The following is a 19,730-nucleotide window of genomic DNA, read 5'->3' as shown; positions in this document are numbered from 1 at the left end:
TGTACAAAAAAAAATACAGAACAGCAATTTCACAAACGCGAGTCTTCTAGAAAGATCATACAGTGCAACAAAGGCATCAAGTACCATAGGTACTTATACATTGGCAGGCAGATGGCTTTACGCACGTATCTATGCTGATGCCACCATGTAAAGCAGAGAAAAGAAATTGTGCAGTGCACTGGCTTTCAGAGCTCATGATTTTGTGTATTGTGCAATTTGTTGCCTAAACAGAGTGTAGCACTTTGAGGGAAATTTTCCCAATATATTTGAGCATACAAGAGGCCCTATGCAGAGTGACGTCTGGAGCAACACACTCACGCATGGCACACAAAAGGTGTGAGGCATTTGTCATGTCATTTGCACTGAACCAGTCTCGACAAGCTATGACTGTTCAAGTGAAGCCAGAGTTATTGTACGGAGAAGCTTGTTAAGCATCATCACATGCTGGATAATTTGCGATCAGGGTTATTTGCACTGTTTCATAACGTGTCTCATCCAACGCAGAAGATTCCACAGCAAGCCTGTCCTCAATCAGCAAACACAGTGTTAGTGTGCATTCACTATTTGATGCTTTGCAATAAGCTGAGAAAGTAGACTCACAGCTAATGTACTTCTCTGTTGGCAGGTTGTTTGTATCGGACATCACTCGGTCAGCCTGCCTTTCAGCCACAGAGTGAGTGTAAGTATGCATGCTCTCATCATTCCTTTGTTGCTGAAGCTAAATTGCAGCCATCTGTTGCACTTTCTTTCACAGGTTATCAGTAATGTTCAAGATGCCTTTGCAACCAGCAACAAACTAGATGTAAGCATGCATGCACATACAGGTCCACTACATACTGAAATAGGCCATTTTTGCCATTCTTGTGTTTGCCAGCAAGTTGTTAGACTCATGGCTATAACTATCAAATCTGTAATAATTTCCAAAAAACGAGCTTGCTATGCAGCAGTAAACTGGATATAAGCTTGCATGCTGTCCGAGCTTCCAGACGGTCGTTTCTGATGTTGCCTGTTTTTTTTCTAGCAGGTCTCATTGAAAACTGATGCTGCTTCGTCTCGCCTGGACGCTAGCTTTGAAGAAACAACTGTGAGTGCTCATACAAAGTTCACTTTTCCAACCAAGACAACCTGCATTGCCTTCGTGTTTTTCTTTTCCTGTATTTCTCCGATAGATGGCGGCTGACCAACAAAACAGCAGTTTGTCAAGGGAGGAAACAGAAATGAAGGTAATTTATAAGAAAATGGATCCTCAATACAAGATACAAGATTGTTTATTATTTCAGGTGGAGAAGAAAGACAACTCTACACAGTGGAAATTGGAGGAACCAGTCCAAGACCACACATATGGAGACACAAAAGACAGTTCAAACACTCCCCTTACATTGAGAAGCATTCATTTTCAGTACTTAACGCCACAAGACGTACACTTCTACACTGGCCTCCCGTTTGATGCTTTTAATAAGCTCATTCTTTTACTGAGGGCCAATGGCACAAAAGTAGGGGGAATATTGAGTTTAGAACAACAGCTGTTGCTCACACTTATGAGACTAAGACTTGGGCTCCTCTGTGGGGACCTTGCAAGAAGATTCAGCATTTCAATTGCGACAGTGTCAACTATATTCTCAAGTATGATGTCCACCTTGGCTAAAGTAATGGAAGACATAGTGGTGTGGCTGATTCGGTCAGTAGTTTATGACAGTATGCCGTACACCTTTGTGAAGAATGGCTACGACCGCACAACATGCATATTTGACTGCACTGAGGCGTGGTTGCAAAGACCCAAGAAATTAATGGCAAGGGCACAGAGCTACAGTGCATACAAAGGGTCAAATACTATCAAGTTTTTGACAGTCATAGCGCCCAATGGGCTAATAATGTTTGTATCGAATGTATATGGTGGAAGGGCCTCCGATAAATACATAGTTCGGACATGTGGCGTGGAGGACTATTTACTGCCAGGCGATGAAATTATGGCAGATCGTGGATTCAAGCTTGAGCCACATCTTGAAGCACAAGGAATCCGCATGAATGTGCCGGCCTTCACCAGAGGTATGTAGACTGTTCTCTACATTGCAAGCTTTCATGCACCTCTGGGTTTGAAATGCTCATATTTGTTGTCTTTTAGGAAAGAGTCAACTGTCTGAACAAGAAGTGACAAAAACCAGGCGAATTGCCTCACTGCGCATCCATGTGGAACGCGCTATCAATCGGATAAAGACTTATCGAATTTTTAAGCAGGCTTTGCCTATCAAGTCAAGGAAGCATATCAACACGATTGTTTTCGTTTGTGCTGGCCTGTGCAATCTGAAGAGCCCTCTGATGAAAGAGCAGCAAGAACAATAAAGGTTCAGCTTCAATCCCAATATTGTTAGGGCTTGACTCTTTTATATCAAATGCTAACGTGCGATTAACATGCTAAGAAAGCAAAAAATGCAGAACACAGGCATCACTAACAGTGCACTCTATGGCCGCTGCGTCTTCAGGAGACAGCTGTGCAAGGAGGAGGAAGTTCCTGCTATGCATCATCAGCCTTGGCTATATCCACTGCACCATAAAGGCCTCGTCCAGCTGAGACTTATGTTGTCCTCGTAAATTTAGCAACCAACTCCGTTCACAGCCTAGGCAATATTATGCTCTCAAAAAAGCTTTCAAGATTATTAATGTGGGTTTCCATGAATCCTTCATCTCTCTTGACTGGAATCAATGCTCCCCCTTGGTCTACATGCAAGTACAGGTAGCAAACAGTGCTCCCTACCAGGTTCAGGTGCAGCTGTGCCTGAACTTGGTAGTAGTATTTATGTGCTGCTTTTAGTACACCTGAAGAATCTAAGCAAAAATCTGCCTTGCACTGCCCCTCCTTAATTAATTCGTCCGGATGTACATGCCCCAAGCTATATAGGCATTTAACCTCTAAAAGTGCTGGGGGGTGGCAATCGCAGACAAACAAATCGTCTGGACTACACCCAAGATACGGATACCTTGGATGAATCATCAAACCGCAATCTTCGAGTCTGCAATTTGTATGCTTTGTTTGAAAAGCAGCAAGAGCACGTTGTTTCGCTAACTGCTCATAATTTATGCCATACTGCATGGCAAGGCTGGTAATGCAGTTGTCATTAAGTATTTTCTTCATTAATGACTCGCAATTCAGCCGTTTGGAACGGCAAACATCTTTGAACAATGAAGCAGTTATCCTGCCCTTGCGGTGGGAAAACCACTCGGCACAGTTTCTTTGCTCCCTTGTGGCAGCTTCAATTTTTTTTGCAGAGGTCATGGTAAGGCTGAGCTCATCCAATGCTCGCTCACTTCCAAGCAGCTTTCCGAAGTTGAGGTTGCACAGAGGTCTCTCGAGAGTAATTTCGAAGTCGTCCACTGGTGGCTCCACTGGTGACTTGAAGGCAACCTGAAAAAAAAATGTCTTCATTAGTCTAGTTATAAATTTTTATTAAGGGCAAAGTTAATAAGTCTGACTATAACAGTTTAAGCAACAATAAAAGGGCAGCAACACTGCCTTGTCAGCAAGATTACATTGAGCATGGCTGTGGGTTCAAGTCATTCCTAAAACTTTCACTCCAATTCAAGATAAATAAGTCAAGTTATGTTCATGCATGACAAAGGCTTATGCATTTTTGTCGCTACCTTCTCTGAGTGATGTGTCGCTTGTTGCCTCTGGACACTTGCTGGTGCCTGAGAAGGTTGCTGGATCTCCCTTCTCATCGTCGTCAATGTGTTGTGGAGGAGGGTGCCTGCAAATGAAAAGCATCACCACAATGCCTAACAGCCAATTTCATTCCATGAAAGGCACTCAAACTCGCACCTACATATAACAGTCAATGTACTACCTTCATTTTCAAAACTATGACAGTGCAATCAGGACAAGAGTGAATCAATGGATGGATCAGCCCAGTGATCACTTGCAACGGCATTCATCAAAAAAGTAGAAAATATGTTCTACAATGAAAATTTTTCATACGTGGCTAGCACATGTGCTCCGAGGACTTGTCAATGCTTGGCAAAATCTTTCCTCAAACTAACACTCAAAGATATTGATCCCTTTTACACTTACACATACACTATATTTTGCTCCTTACACTGTTCCATTTCAGTTTATCCTCACAGCACATAACTGCACTGAATATGCAGCTCTAACTTAGAAAGCAATCATCTCTTTCATAAGGAACACTGCAAAACGGGACTAAACACATACAGCGGTGAACTTTTTTTTACATTAAAAGCAGCATTCATTCTCTTCCAGATACACATGTGTACATGAGCAAATTTTTTTCTTATCAGCCGGAGTTCTCAAAAATGGCTTCTCTTCCCTTGGAAAGAAATGAACATTTCATTATTCATGTTCTGTGTTACCGACAATAAGAAAATTTGTCGTCCAGCCAGCCATTCGACAGAATCCAAACAGGTTCATGATTTTTCTTATTCACATATGCTTGCAAACATATTTTTCTTGGAATGTGAAATATCTTCAACATATGACAATTGTTTTCTCCTCTGTCTGCGAAAATGACTGGCTTCCAAAATGAGCTGCATGTGCATTCCATATAAAATACATAAGCTCTATATCTTAGATTAGTTTTCACTCATTAGTGTCCATGGTACTCATTGTGCAACTGAACTTCTAGAAACTAATGACTTTGATCACTTGCCACTTCCTTGTTGTAGAGCCTTACTCGTACTATATGCAGCAAGTGACAATGTTACCTGACAGTGAATACCAGCAAAACACACTCATATTACTACACGGGAAACCAGCTTGTTTAATAGATGTGTGTCATCTCAGCAATACTCACCAGGAATACTGAAGAGCTCGCCATAAGGTGACTTCTTGATGTGGTCTGCGAGTTCTTCTTTGCTTGCAAAATCTTTGACCTTTCAGGTCGGCCTTGGGTGCTGCGTGCTTGCGGGGTCCACCGTTGACCTCTTAAGATTGAAGGACATGGAATTGAGAAGGGCCGGCTCAACATTTCTCTTTGTGCCCCGATTCCAAGCTGCCGCCTTGTCGGTACATAAGATGCCAGTGATGCCTAGCTGGACGCCCATTTCTAGCTTCCACAACAGGCACCAATATGGCTGCAAACACGTGCTTTTCCGGCCATGCAAGAACAACCAGCATTCACCACTTCTTCCGCACACAGGCCCATGGCGACCATGGTTTTTTCTTTACTGCCTGAGAGGGTCGCACATCGGCCTTCACATACACAATATCAGCAGCTGCTTCGTGACTCGGCACCCGGCCCACCCAACCGCACTGCAGCTGGTTATAAGAGTCCAGGCTTTTGTACGCCTCTGCCTCTTTAGATCACAGGCCTTTGATCTAATCAAGTAGCATACAATATGAGCGCTTGTTATGCTTGGCCAGAGTTTGGTGTCATCTGTGCACTGCTGCACGAGCAGGGGATGAGCATGGTTGTCACCATCTGAAAAAAAAAGACGTTATGCAAAGGACATTAAAATAAACATACCTCCAAAGGCCGGCAAAAGTGCATTGGGCGCTACAGCTCTTAAGGAGATATGTACGATCATGAGTTCACTGTAGTGCTGCCATAATATGGATCCCACAGTTGTTTTTGCCTTCTTGAAAGTTGAGCAGTGCAAAACAGACGCGATAATGCTGATTAACAGCCCGAATACAAGGTACACAATTCCGATCGCAAAGCACATATAATATAGTTGGTTTGGTTTATGGGGGTTTACCGTCCCAAAGCGACTCAGGCCATGAGAGACGAGGTAGTGAAGGGCTCCGGAAATTTCGACCACCTGGGGTTCTTTAACGTGCACTGACATCGCACAGTACACGGGCCTCTAGAATTTCGCCTCCATCCAAATTCAACAGCCGCGGCCGGGATCGAACCAGCGTCTTTCGGGCCGGCAGCCGAGCGCCGTAACCACTCAGCCACCGCGGCGGCACATATAGTTGCGCAAAATACTCTGAGGCAACAGGAGTTGGCGACCTTACACATATTTCGGCAACTAGGCAGACTATCAACTAACACTGCCTCGCACATAATCAAATTGCGCGCTCACGGCTGCGTGCGCTCGTGCAGCCTACGTACGAGGCGTGAAGGGTCTACCAATCTCGTTCTTTTCAACTTTCTGTTTCGTGACGCACCGGGCGAGTTCCACATTGCGGTGGTGTGGCTATGTGGGACGCGGTCGACAACGGGAAAGAGCACGCGTACTGACGAAGCTAATTCGAAGGATTTACATGTAGTAGAACGTACGGTACACGTGAGATGCGGCCAAAGACGAACTGTGCGGTATTGCCGGAGCCCTCGCGAGCAAGTTCGGAACGCCAGCCCATCAGTGGCAGAAGGCAGCGCGGATCTCCGACGACGCCGCTGTCAGCAGACTGCCGGTCCTTCATTCCGCTGAATGTCAGGTGACCCGCGGTAACTTACAAAGGCTGTAACACGCTAGGCAGCCGTTAAAAAACAATATTTATTTGTTTACTACGGTTATTCAGCATTTTAGTAGTAAGTAGCACACACACTCACCGATCGTGATCGTTTGCTCCGTCGATGCAATAACGGCCGGTTGGTTCCCTTGACCACCAGCGCTTCCAGCCGCTTGCGCCATTCAAAATGCACAGTTATACGGCTTCAAGCTCACCACTGCTACGTTTCGGCAGATTTATTTTGCGAGCGGGTGCCGACAGAACGACGAGCTGCACTCCAACACACGCTAAGACGCAACGCAGCCCAAGCATCCAAAGCCAAAAGTAACGATGGATGGATGGATGGAAGGATGTATGTATGTATGTATGTATGTATGTATGTATGTATGTATGTATGTATGTATGTATGTATGTATGTATGTATGTATGTATGTATGTATGTATGTATGTATGTATGTATGTATGTATGTATGTATGTATGTATGTATGTATGTATGTATGTATGTATGTATGTATGTATGTATGTATGTATGTATGTATGTATGTATGTATGTATGTATGTATGTATGTATGTATGTATGTATGTATGTATGTATGTATGTATGTATGTATGTATGTATGTATGTATGTATGTATGTATGTATGTATGTATGTATGTATGTATGTATGTATGTATGTATGTATGGATGGATGGATGGATGGATGGATGGATGGATGGATGGATGGATGGATGGATGGATGGATGGATGGATGGATGGATGGATGGATGGATGGATGGATGGATGGATGCGGCTGAACCCTTTACATCGGGCGGTGGCTCAAGCCACCTAGCCATCTCTTGTGAAATTTTACCCCTGTCTTGCTTTTAGCCACCAATCAGATAACTTTCGCTTGGTTACTTCTAACCTCTTAAAATCCACTTTCCCTTCACTATCCCTAAACCCCAATGCCTTGGGTAAGTCAGCCCCGCTGCTTTCCACTGTAGGGTGAAGCCCTTTACAGAAAAGTATCAAGTGTTCAGCCGTTTCCTCCTCCTCTCCGCACGCTATGCACAAAGTGTCTATCTCCTGGTACCTGACTCTATACGTCTTAGTCCGCAAAACTCCAGTCCTGGCCTCAAAGAACAAAGAACTTCCCCTACAATTATCATAGATATTTTCTTTGACAATTTCCTGTTTAATGGTCCGGTATGTTCCCAGTGCCGATTTCGTCAGCATCCCTGTTTTCCACAAAGCTCTCTCTGTTTCTTTAACCTTTTTCTTAACCGATAATTGCTGATTTGCCCCCTTACTGCTGTCCAGATATTAGCTTGTCAATTTTCTAGTTCGCTTTGTCCATTTCGTGTCAACATTCTTTATATACAGGTATCTGAAAACTTTCCTATCCCACCGCTTTTCCTCCTTCTTTCTCAATCATTCCTCAATTCCTATCTTACTGCTAGCCTCTCTGCTCTCGAAAGACGCCCATCCCATATCACCCTGTACCCCCTGATTTGGTGTATTTCCATGTGCTCCCAAAGCTAACCTCCCTACTCCCCGTTGCCTAATTTCCAGCCTTGCTTGAACATCTGGCTTCATACACAGGACCGCATTACTGAAGGTCAGGCTAGGGACCATCACCCCTTTCCAGATCCCTCTTTCCAGATCCCTCTTACCACCCCAGCGCCGCTGGGGTCTAGCAATATGGCAGCCCCCAGGTATCGAAATTATAGTGCCTAGAACATACTGGCTAGTGTGCCGACCGTGGCCTTCCTGGTGGCACCGCGAGCGATGAATGCCGACGGCCGCCGCATGGAGCGCTGCAAGTCGGGAGGGTGCCGCCGAGCCGCAACGCTCTCGCAACATCCGCAAGAGGACTAGTGCATTTTTGCTTTCGTTCAGCTGTAATCTACCAAAGCTGTCATGGAGGCAGCTGACTATAGGTTTCAGGGTTTGTTTTGAGTCTCTGTCGAGGAGCTGCACATTTAGCACTTGTCGCTTGCGCGAAAGCTGCTGTGAAATTCAGCACAGCTTCGTGTTTCGAAACACGAAACTTGTGCTGTACATAGATATCTTTTGTATATATATGAAGTACTTTTTCCGTAACATTTTCTCTAATAAAGTAGGCGAAAAGCTTCGGTTAATTTTTTTGGATTTTATTTAGGTGTTCTCGCTGTGTACGTACTACATTTGCGAACGAGTAAACACATGCAATGTGAATAACGCAGGAAACACAGTCGTGCAACACTCGTTTTTATTCGCGTGCAATATCAATCGCGGACATGTTACAGAAGTACAGCAAGCAGGGCCCATATGTGCACATGAGAAGCATTTATTGGCAGCGACGCAGCTTTAGAAACTTATGCCGCTGCCTTTGCGCTTCCCTCTCTTTTTTGAGGCCCTTGACAAAAAAAACGAAACCTTAAGAGAACAAAAAACTTTACAACGGTAGATAAAACTGCCTTTTCATGCTCTGAGCAGCCAAGTTGAGGAAAAGACAGTGTCTGTAGCTGACTCGAAATTTCAACTAAACTCATTTGATGGAGCTTGTTTTTACTAAAAAGCACAGTAAAGGCATCTTCCATGGCCTTTACAGCAGTTGACAAGCTCTGGCTGGGGTACACTAGGCCCCCATTGTCAAAATGGCTAGTAAAGTACGAAGCGCAGTCGGCACTTGCTTCAGCTTTGCTTACACATAGGCAGCCTGCACACTGCGGACAACAGTTCTTAGCAATGATCTTTCTTGCCACGTTGCCTGTAGTGTAGTAGATCAAAGCACTGTGGCTCTTCTTCTCTATGCACGATGCATGGTCACTACTAGACACGACAGCTTGAACTACATCTTCAGCTTCACTGACGTTTCTGTGGTCAAGAAGGTCATCTATTTTGTCTGAAAGGAACTTACTCGTAGTTTCACACACCACCTTTGGGCTCAGCAGTGCTTTGATTACGTCTGGGGTGCAGTTCACTCCTCTAGGTGGCTTTGCCAGCTTGTAGAATGCGAGTGAATTCACAGTCATCAGAAACTGTGACACTGTCAGATGGTCGTTACAGCCACACGACTGTCTAATTATACCAAAAAGGTTTTCAAGCTTATCCTGGTTTAATCGGGATGTTAAAAGATACTTGAAACCCACAGTCGACGTCAGGTAGGACAACAAGCCAAGTGTACTCTTGATGGTAACCCTTAGCCCAGCAGACGTGCTTTCTGTACGAAAACCACCACCAGCTGGTTTTGCAGTTTGCTCCCATTCCTGCAGATACTCTAGGAAGCCTTTCAGAAATTGCACATTTGGACTGTCAGGCTTGAGTGCCTTCTCGCTTGTTCGCGATGTCATAACACTAATCAGGCGATTCATTTCTTTTACGAAATCTACTGTCGGCTGCACGGTCCTATGTGAGGCTTCAATGTGTTCTCTATAACTGAAAAGACCTTTGATGACCTGGTCGCTGAAGAGCTGAAATGCGATGTGCACTTTCATTTTTTCAAAGCAGTTTGGCTTAAGGTGTGCATTTGTCAGGCTTGGCATAACTTTCAGTGGAACATTTTCTCGATCCACTTCGAAGGCTGTGAGTACAATACCAATGTGAACATGCCCAGCTGGTGTCAGGTATCCTTTTCCAACAAATTCATTTCTCACATTCTTCAAAAGGTGTGGAAAATCTGACAAAAAATAGAGCTGCCTTTTAGGATCCACTGGGTGTTTGGTGCTGCTCCGAACGTGGCTTGGAGAACCTTTGAAAAAAAAAAACAACTTGTGATCAGTTTCTTCATCACAATATTTAAACATCAGAAACATGAAATCTGCACTAGCACCATGCACACTCTAAACAATCTTGCATTTTGCGTGAAATTACAGCCTTACCCTGTATTCCAAACAGCCGCCACATGCTCCTATTCCAGCTGGCGCCGTCGCATGTTATGCAATCCACGAACAGACCAGCCTTTTCCGCAAGGACTGTGGTTTCCAAAATGATTTTCGCCAGTGTTGGGGCCTTCACATTGCCCTTTGAGGCAAAAACACCGAGGATTTGCGTCCATTTTCCTGCGGAAAGGTAATCTCTCACAAATGTACGTGCGTTTTACGTATAAAGTTGCGAACTGTAACCAAGGGAAAAAAAAAGTTTACCAGTAAATGGCTGAAACAGCACAATCATCCCATGGTCTGCCAGCACATTCTTCTGGTCAGCATGTGTATGACCTCCAAGGTCAACAAAGCCTTCAATATCACCTGAATTGTAAACAAAAGCAAAGGAAAAACACCTTGTTTTATGCGCAGACATCTCTCAACACAGATCAGAATATGGCAAAGGTGCTAAACCAGCATAAAAAAAACACGTGCTAAAAGACTTGACGATCGAATATTACCAGAGCACTGCACGGCTCGAGCAATATTGTAGTTCTTAGCAGAACATCGTATTTTTCTCATACTCTAAAAGCTCGCTGATTCGTGCTTCAATGAACCGCGCATAGTCTAAAATTAAGTTCGAACTATCGAATGACCCCGAAAAAAAAAACTGACAAGAACCGCTTGCATCGCGGTAAATTTATTTGGTGAAAGACTTGGCAGTAGTTGCTTGTTATTTTAGATGAGAAGGGCGCAACAATCACTATTTTTGGCGGTGGGGCTCTGCCGCTAGTGCATCGCACGCCGCAAGCGCGGAAGATTCACGGGCGATGAAAACGGCATTGCTCAGCAGCTCGGAAGCGGCAAGAAAAAAATGTGGACAGGGAAGATTAGCGAAACAGCCAATCAACGCTATAAACGGCGCGTAGCTGAGTTTGGCTGGCTGGCTAGTGCGGTTGGGCGTACGGTTCAGAAAAGCAAATTCGAAACTATCAGTGTGTCCGCTCTTGTAGATGAGGCCGTCCGTCCGCCATGACGCCTGCAGCTCAGCGCAAGTCAGAGGTGCGCGAGTGATTCTGCAGCACAGAATTCAGCTTTGAGGGGGGCTATTTGGACGACCGCTTGCCGAACCGATACCTGTATGTACACAACCTCCTTTGGGAGCCCGTTCGAATTAACCGGTGCGAGACCCGTAGCTTCCGAAACAGCGAGCATACAACGTCATAGACTTGCATAGCGTTGGCCGGGACCGCGCCGGCAGTTCGAATTATGCGGATTTTCGCATTGCGAGGTTTCAGTCAAAGAGCTTTTACCGTATACACAGAACGGTCCAAGAATTCATTGCAGCTATACTCACCAGCTGATTTAACATTTAGGTGCTCCGAAAGCTTTATTTCGTCATTGACGAGGCCACCGTGACGACTGTAAGCATCCATGGTCTTTGTTTTTTCATTTAGGGCATCGAAGACCTTTGTACTGAGGCCAAAGGCACCCTTGAAGCGCTGTAGGTTTTTTTGCAGGCAAGTTCGCCCTGGCAGAACCATAATAGACTGTCTGCGGAGATGTTCATACAACTTCGGGCTTCGCATCCTCATCAGCATACATTCCAATATCCACTTATCATCGTATCGCATTCCCTTGTGTGATTTTCGCCTTGCAGAAAGGAAACAACTCTTTACAACCAGCTGCTGCTTTGAGGGAAGAGATTTAATTTTGCTGTTAAATGTGTCTTCACTAAGAGCCTCATTTCGCTCTTTCATGTGAGCCACCTGTATCCTTGCATTTGCCAATCTTTTCTTGGTTCTTGACAGGCTTCGAGAAATGTTCCTGCACTGTTTCTTTTCATCAGATTTTCTGGCAATTTCACTTGTGCTTTTCCTTTTTCTGCACGCTTGGTTTTGAGCCAGAATCCTTTCGTACTTGCAGAAAGTGCACGATTCACCTTCAGACCTCACAGATAATGAACACTTCTCAGAAAAAACATGCCTTTGTAGGAGGTGTGCTTTCCTAATGCAGGCTTTATGCCGCATCCATCACAAAGATTTGTCAAGGCAACTTCCTTGATCAAAGTTTCGGCCTCTTTGCAAGTTGTGACGATGTGTTTTGACTTTTCCCTTCCACTGAGGTAAACCGTGGCTACCACTGATTGTCCATCAAGTAATGGCTTTGCAAATGCTACCATCTTTTCAATGAAGAGGTTAGCGAAGTTTTTTTTTTCAGCTTCACAATAGGCGTACGCTAATGAATCGACTGTCACGGATGGCACTTTCATCCATGTCACTGGAATAGCGACGTTGGAGAATGGATGGAGACGATCGTTGGTTGTTCGTGGTTGTTCGTCACCAGCATTTTGCGCTTCGCCAGCGCTTCCTTCTGCAGAAACACAGCGTGGGGTGGTGCACTTTTCAGTTACTGCAGCTCCGCTGTTGGTGTCAGATGCTTCCATGCTCACCGATTCAGCATTATCAATGCCTGAGCACAACTCGGGGGCTTCCGACGCAGCACGCCTGTGACGCTTTGCTGGAGGCTCTTGCTGGCACAGATTTCTAGTTTTTCTTTTAGCTGACACTTTAGGCAGAATGTGTTCTGGGTAATGCGTGAATATCGAAGGCACGGCGTCGGGTTTCAGGCGCGGTTTATCGCGGGGAAGCTCGCTGGTAACACCATTTACGCTGACACTGAATGTGCGCTCGATACAACTGCTCTCAAAATGTTTCTCGCAAACCACAGCAGCTGGCGTCAGCCTTCTGTCCTCTCTTTTGATGTTTCTTTCCCATTCTGCAAGCCGCGTAGCATCAGATGGTGCAGTCAACATGGAAACACGTTCCTTGTTCGAGCGGTAACCGCTTTTACACATTGGCACAAAGCAAGTCTTCTCTTTGCACTGTCGCTTTGGCTTTGACATCTTTTTGTGCAGTCACATGTAGCTCGTTTAGTGGTGGACACGGCAAAAAAACAATCGAGAGCTACACGGTGAAAGCACGCAGAACGGATACACGCACGCACAGAACGCGCGCACAAAACCGACGAAATCGCCACAGAACTGCTCGGAGGAGCGGATGCGTCGACTTTCATGTGCAAGGAGCCACACAGGACAACATCCACTGCACCTCAGTCAACAAAATTTCGTGCACAAGCAGGTTAATCGCGCACGCACAAGACCAGGTCGCTGCCTTCCGAAGCGAGAAAACAGCGTCGTCTGCTGCGGCAGCACCCTCCCGACAAGCAGCGCCCTCTGCCGCCATCGGTGGGCTTTCATTGCAAACGGTGCCACCTGCTCCCATTGCGCAGCGCTGGCGCTCGGCACACTAGCCAGTATATTCTAGGCACTATAGCCAAAGTGATCGTACAACACCTTACCGCCTCACGTCCGCCTGGCGGCCGAAAGCTGGCCGACCGCTCGCGAAGCGGACCTGGCGGAAGCCGCTCCGAAACGATCGAACCGCAAGCGCCCAAACTCCGTCCGCCGCTGCGCAAGCGAACCGCCCTTTCTCCGCGGCGGCCCCGCATCTACAAAGTTCGAGCACGATGTGTACACGCGTTCCGCCGCAGCGGGCGGGCAGTGTAACCACCTCAAATATTCTTACAACGTGTCCGAAAACCACAGCTCTTTAACCAGGCAGAGCAATAGTTTATTAGCAACTGCTTTTTGTTTTGTAAAGAGGGGGACAGCACGAGACCATCCCCCACTACCAAAAATTATGTGCCCACTACCCGATTCGGGTAAATAGCAGAGGTTAGCACGGACGTAAAGATAGCCCGCGCCTCACTCCGGAGTTGCCGCCTTGGTGATCACGGACAGCTCGCACGTTGTTTTGTATCCCGCCAACTTGGCGCCCGCGCAGTCGAACTATTCACAACAGCGCTACGTCCTGTCTCGGCGAAGACACCCATGGGGCACAGAAAACTACGCGTCCCTGACGCGTATTCCGAGTATGCATCGCTTATTAACAAAGCTCCAATAATATACCTTGGGGCTATTAATTGAATTACTTTCTTATATCAAGGATAGACTTCTATGCGATTCAAATACCTTCTGATCGAGCGTTCAAGTCACTCTACATTTACATTTCCTTCCGACAGGAGGCGCCCTCGCTATCCAAGCTGCATTACAAAAAAAAAAAATGCAAGTCACGTGTTCCGTAGCTTCTGCGCCTGGCAACTGGGCGCTCCGCGGGGCGCTGCTCCTTCCTTCAGAGAAGTTATTGCGCTGGCTGCCGAGAGATGGCGGCGGCGATGTTGGGGCGACGTCGTCTCCAGTCGAGCGTCCGTTTGCAACATGTTGCTTCTACTTTTTTAAGCCTTCGGATGCTCCAGGATTGCAGCATTGAGTCAAGTCGTGCCAGCTTTGTTTTATCCTTCCAGCGATCGTTATGTGCTTCTCCTGGGCCCGTTTCACATGCATGCGATTTTCGACTGCAACGCAGCGAATTCTGTCATTATGCGAGTGGGGAGGACTGTCTGTCTAGCCGCAGGCGGCTTCCGATCGTGTTCCGTCCGGTTGGCATTCGGTCGCAGCATCGGTGCGTTCGCTCTGCGACTGACCAATGGGAAGCGCCGAGACGGCGTGGGACGTGCGGTCACGAGGGAAGCGAAGCTGTTTATTTTAATCAAGACATACGAAGTATTGCCTTGCATGTAAAAACACGCTGTTTTTAACATCATCAGCACATCTCGTGCACCGTTTCTTTCGCGTTTAGTCACGGGTTGCCTATTATGCAAACACCAAGCAAGCTTGCCTGTCTCTCCGACCGAATTCGCTGGGTACGCGTTGCATGTCAAAGCGCTGACCGAAAATCGCACTGCGGCGTCACCGACTAGACCGACCATTTTCGTTCGAGTCGCAGCATGTGAAACGGGCCTCACTTCGCAAAACCTTAAATTCGTGCTTGGTCGCATTGAGGCCTGTGCAAAGTAATGACAGCATCAGAAACTGCTTAATACGCGTCAGTGCTGCCTTAACAATAGATGTGCACGTCCATTTCCTGGACTGTGATACTACATTTCTTCCCTGCCCAGCTCCCGTGCATTGGCTTCGGAGCACGGTTTGTTTGTTTGCAGTGTACGGCCTAATTGTGTAATTCGGTGATAAAATGAAAACACAAGCTTCACCTATTGTCACCATGGCTACTTTCAAGTGAGTTGAACCGAACGATGCAACACGTATTTAGTTTCCCTTGTTTGTCAAGTTTCAAAACAAGTTATTTTTTTAAACGAAACGCTGAATTATTGAAAGGAATAGATTGAGTCAAATACCGCTCTCTTTACAGATGCCAATGACATACTGCTGTGTGCCGCTTTGCCGGTCAGACAGCAAAAGGAAGGAGCCAGACATTTCCTTCCATGAGATCCCCGCCCAAGCTTCCCTTCGTGACGAGTGGCTGATTTCAATACGAAGAGACGACTGGGTCCCGAACAGCACCTCAGACTATTCAAGGGAATGCGGCAAACATTTCAAACAATCAGGCTTCGCAGAAGGTCAAAGGCGCTGTCTGAGGAAGGGAGTTGTGCCATCAGTGTTCACTGACTACCCGTCATACTTGCAACCGCGAACTTTATTGGAAGGGAACAGTGTAAGCATAAGAAAACCATCAGGTTTGGAAACCCACCACGGCAAAGATGAGTCCGCGAAAAAACGTAAGAAGCAAGACGAAACCACGAGCGTTGCAGTGCCAGTGTTTGTCGTTGAAAGTAAGGTAGCTGAACCCTCTCCTACTGCAAGCGGCAGCCATTTTGAAATGACACAACAGCATTCAGGAGGCATTTTTACAAACCAAGATAAAGTATTTCTTGTTCGCGCCGACAAAACTACGCAAGTTGACATCAGGTCTTCCAACCTTAATTCTGGCAGTGGAGAGAATGAAGTGGAAGAGGAAGGAGAGAGACCTAAAGAAACAAATGGGACTTCGTACCGCAGTAGATAAACATAAAATGGAGCTGAAAAGGCTTAAAAAGAGTGTAATTTTGGTGATATTATATATATCCGGGAACAAGTAATAATAATAATAATTAGTTTTTGGGGAAAGGAAATGGCGCAGTATTTGTCTCATCGTTCGACACCTGAACCGCGCCGTAAGGGAAGGGATAAAGGAGGAAGCGAAAGAAGAAAGGAAGGAAGATGTGCCGTAGTGGAGGGCTCCGGAATAATTGCGACCACCTGGGGATCTCGAGCACTCCTAAAGAGGTTAGGTTACGACATGGAAGGGCATTTTGATCGATCTGCCGATATCCCCGACAACATCCGTAAAACCCTCCAAGTCTGTCCTATACCAAAGAACATGGACCCGAGTGTCCACGCGGCTAGAAGACAGGCGCGGGCAGATTATGTAGAACGCCATTTGGCTAAACTAGAAAACACAGTGTACACGCACGCAGCGCTTTATCCGTGGGATAAACACACAAGAACAATCATTGCCGCCGCAGCAGTCGTGGATTACGCCGGCAAACCGATAACATACGCAACCCTAGGGGGCCACACGATAGCAGAGGGGGAGGAAGTCGCCGTTGCACTAGCGGCGGCCGAAGGCTATCGGAGAAACAAATCACTGATCATAGTAACCGACTCGAAATCCACATGCCGGAACTACGCGCAAGGTAGAGTCTGCAAGGCGGCCCTAAGAATCCTCCTGGAAACAGGGCCCCCTATCCAAAAAGTAACCCACAAGATACTCTGGATACCGGTACACACGGGGATAGAGGGAAACTCAAGGGTGGATAGATTAGTTTGCGAGATCACGTTCCGAGCTGAGCTGTTGGAGACCCTAGAGAACCCTACCATATTGGAGCCAGTATATGCGGAGCTGCTAAATTGCTGCAGAGGTCAGAGGCTCAAGTACCCTCCGCCACACAACGCATTAACACAACAAGAAGCAGTGAACTGGCGGAGACTACAAACAGGAACATTCTTCAACCTATACATTCTACACAAGATGTACCCTACACAATTCAGGGACACATGCCCGTGGTGCGGGGCAACCCCCACGCTATACCACATTACATGGCAGTGCAAACGCAATTATGCATTCCACAAACTCAAAACCCCGAGTGCGGAGCAATGGGAGGGTCTGCTCACCAGCAGCGAGCTCACAGCCCAAAGGGTCCTTGAGCAGCTCGCATGCGAAGCAGCAAGACTCAGCGGAGCCCTGGAATAGGGTCCCGACCTTGCGAAGAGGCCAGACGTCAACGATGAAGACGACGGCCCACCGCTAATCTCATTGAGATTTCAATAAATGTTTTTCTCTCTCTCAACGTGTGCTGACATCGCACAGCACACGGGCGCCTTAGCGTTTTTCTTCCATAGAAACGCAGCCGGCGCGGCCGGGTTCGAACCCGGGAACTCCGGATCAGTTGTTGAGAGGCCTAACCACTGAGCCAACGCGGTGGGTCCAGGAACAAGCTGAAGAAAAAACATTGCTGCAGTATTCCTGCTAAACCAAGTCGTCAATTTCAAGGGAGAAATGCCGAGATGGACGGAAGACGAAGAGCGACACTGCATTGCACCTATAGGTACCTTTCCACAAAGGCATATGAGCATATCCGAAATGAAAGATTGTTCAAGCTTCCAAGCAGGAACACGCTACAAAACTTCATTGGAATTACTTCTTGAGAGATGGGATCTAGTGCCTTGGTGCAAGCCTGGCTAAAACCTGACCTTGACAAGCTTTAATGAGAACAGTCAAGAGCATGTTCTCTTATCGTCGATGAGAGGCGAATCAAACCATAGCTACAGATAACTGGCCATGTGGACATCGGTGTGGCCACCGATCGTGACGGCAACCTTGTACTGGCAAATTCTTTGCTTTGTTTTGTAATTAATGGTCTGTCTACTTCATACAGAATTCCAGCATCACACTTTTTTACTAAAGGACTGAAATGGTGCACATCTCTCCAAACTGATGCAATATGTTCTCACTACAGTCGAAGAGGTAGGCTTCTGGGTGCTGCGTCTTGTAAACCACAACCACAGAGCTAACGTGAATGCCATGAAGGACCTCTGCGGTGGATTCCTCACGTACAGGATGCAGCATCCATATAATCCTGATCGGCTGTTGTTTTAAGCTTTGTTTATTGTTATGTTTTGAAGAATATCCCCTCGCAGTTCCTTGCACGTGACCTAAGGAAGCAGGGAGAAGTATCATCTGACTTGAAGAAACTATGACACAGAAAAAAGTGCATTGTTAAACCTGTGAGGAAACTAACCAGAAAACACGTTTTTCCAAACGATATTGAAAAACTGCATGAGAAAAAACTGTTGAAGTACTTGCTCCAAATGTGACATCGGCTCTGGAGTTTTTGAAAGCGCAAGCAGGACACAGTTGCCAGCCATCCTTTGCCTATGCGGGGTCAACGATAGTGTTTATGCAGGATATCTATCGGTGGTGGTGGAAATTTTATTTGACACAAGGAAGTTTAGGACGCGCAGGTCCTTCGGCTCACGCACGGCCCCACAGCACTCAAACGTTCATGTCCCGGAGGCTCATGACGCTGGCAGCCCGCCCTGTGGCGATGGCTTGCTTGGCCGGCTCCTCGGACCGTATTAGGGTCTCCCAAGCCTTCCAAGTGGTAAAATGCTCGAGTTCCCGAGGGGGAAGATCCGCCGGGCAGAGGTAAAGGATATAATCGAGAGTGTATTTAAGGTGGTGGAAGAGGGTACAGGAGGGATTTGTGTAAATTTGGTGATAGCGCGAGCGTATATAAATGGTGGGTAAGGTATGTGTTTGGAGCCGTCTCCAAAGTGTCTGGTGATAATTGTCGAGGGAGTGAAGAGGTGAGGGGTGCAGCCGACGCTCGGCTTTGCAGGCCTGCGTCAGTTCACTGAATGACTGCATGCGCTCCTGTGAGAACTTCAGATCGGAGGCCGCCGGTGCCCGGTTGAGAGAACCTCGGGCTAAAGCGTTGGCAGCCTCGTTTTCTGGATTCCCGGAGTGGTCAGGCGCCCATATAAGCTCCATGTGGCGGGGCGGGTATGCGGCGAGGGAGTTCAGTATGCGAAATGCAGGGACGTGAACTCTCCCGCGGGCGAAATTTAGTATGGCTGTTTTAGAGTCCGATACTATATACCGGGCTTCCGTGCGCGTGATGGCTAGGGCAATAGCGGCCTCTTCAGCCTCCTCCGAAGTGGCAGTGGGGATATGTGAAGGGTGGAAATCGGTTGTAGGGAGGGGTTCGTGGTGGCTACAACCGCGTCCTAGCCTGTGCATGCGGCATCCACCCACGCGGCATTCGGTTCCATGCCATAGTGTTTCTAGAGCGCCCGTACGCGAGCTCTGCGGCGGGGTTCTTGGTAGGGGGGGGGGGGGGGGGGTGCATGTTTTTGGGGAGAGATTTAATTAGTTCACGGTGAATGGGGTGGGGGACCTGGAGCTGTTTGGGATCCGTGGCTGGTATCCTGATACCGAGGGTGTGTAGGATGTGCCTCCCGGTGGGGTTCTCGCGATACGTATGTATTGTGTCTGTCGGTGGTCCTCGATAAGCTCACCTATCGTGTTGTGTAGGCCT

The 19,730-nt window shown here is 47.0% G+C and overlaps 2 protein-coding genes, 1 long non-coding RNA gene and 1 other non-coding gene across 6 annotated transcripts in view; 2 read left to right on the top strand and 2 right to left on the bottom strand.

The window, feature by feature from the left end:
* The window catches only part of LOC144104002 (vitamin D 25-hydroxylase-like), a 112,608-nt gene that overhangs the window by 14,468 nt on the left and 78,410 nt on the right, over positions 1-19,730 (top strand). The window lies entirely within an intron of this gene.
* Positions 986-2,797, top strand: LOC144105313 (uncharacterized). The gene is made up of 4 exons (XM_077638450.1): positions 986-1,084; positions 1,170-1,223; positions 1,281-2,046; positions 2,123-2,797. Exons 2-4 carry the CDS (start codon positions 1,170-1,172, stop codon positions 2,338-2,340), a joined length of 1,038 nt encoding a protein of 345 aa, XP_077494576.1. The 5' UTR covers positions 986-1,084; the 3' UTR covers positions 2,341-2,797.
* LOC144105310 (uncharacterized) lies at positions 9,836-10,607 on the bottom strand. The gene is made up of 3 exons (XR_013308753.1): positions 10,515-10,607; positions 10,251-10,430; positions 9,836-10,120 (listed from the first exon to the last, which is right to left on the bottom strand). It is a non-coding gene; the product is annotated as an uncharacterized LOC144105310 (long non-coding RNA).
* On the bottom strand, positions 13,895-14,053 carry LOC144105788 (U1 spliceosomal RNA). Its single transcript, XR_013308897.1, has one exon. It is a non-coding gene; the product is annotated as a U1 spliceosomal RNA (small nuclear RNA).

Source organism: Amblyomma americanum, chromosome 9, assembly GCF_052857255.1.
Source record: "Amblyomma americanum isolate KBUSLIRL-KWMA chromosome 9, ASM5285725v1, whole genome shotgun sequence".
NCBI classification, from domain to species: Eukaryota; Metazoa; Arthropoda; class Arachnida; order Ixodida; family Ixodidae; genus Amblyomma; species Amblyomma americanum.
The sequence above is the reverse complement of the archived record's forward strand: the minus strand, read 5'-3'. Positions and strand labels throughout refer to the sequence as shown.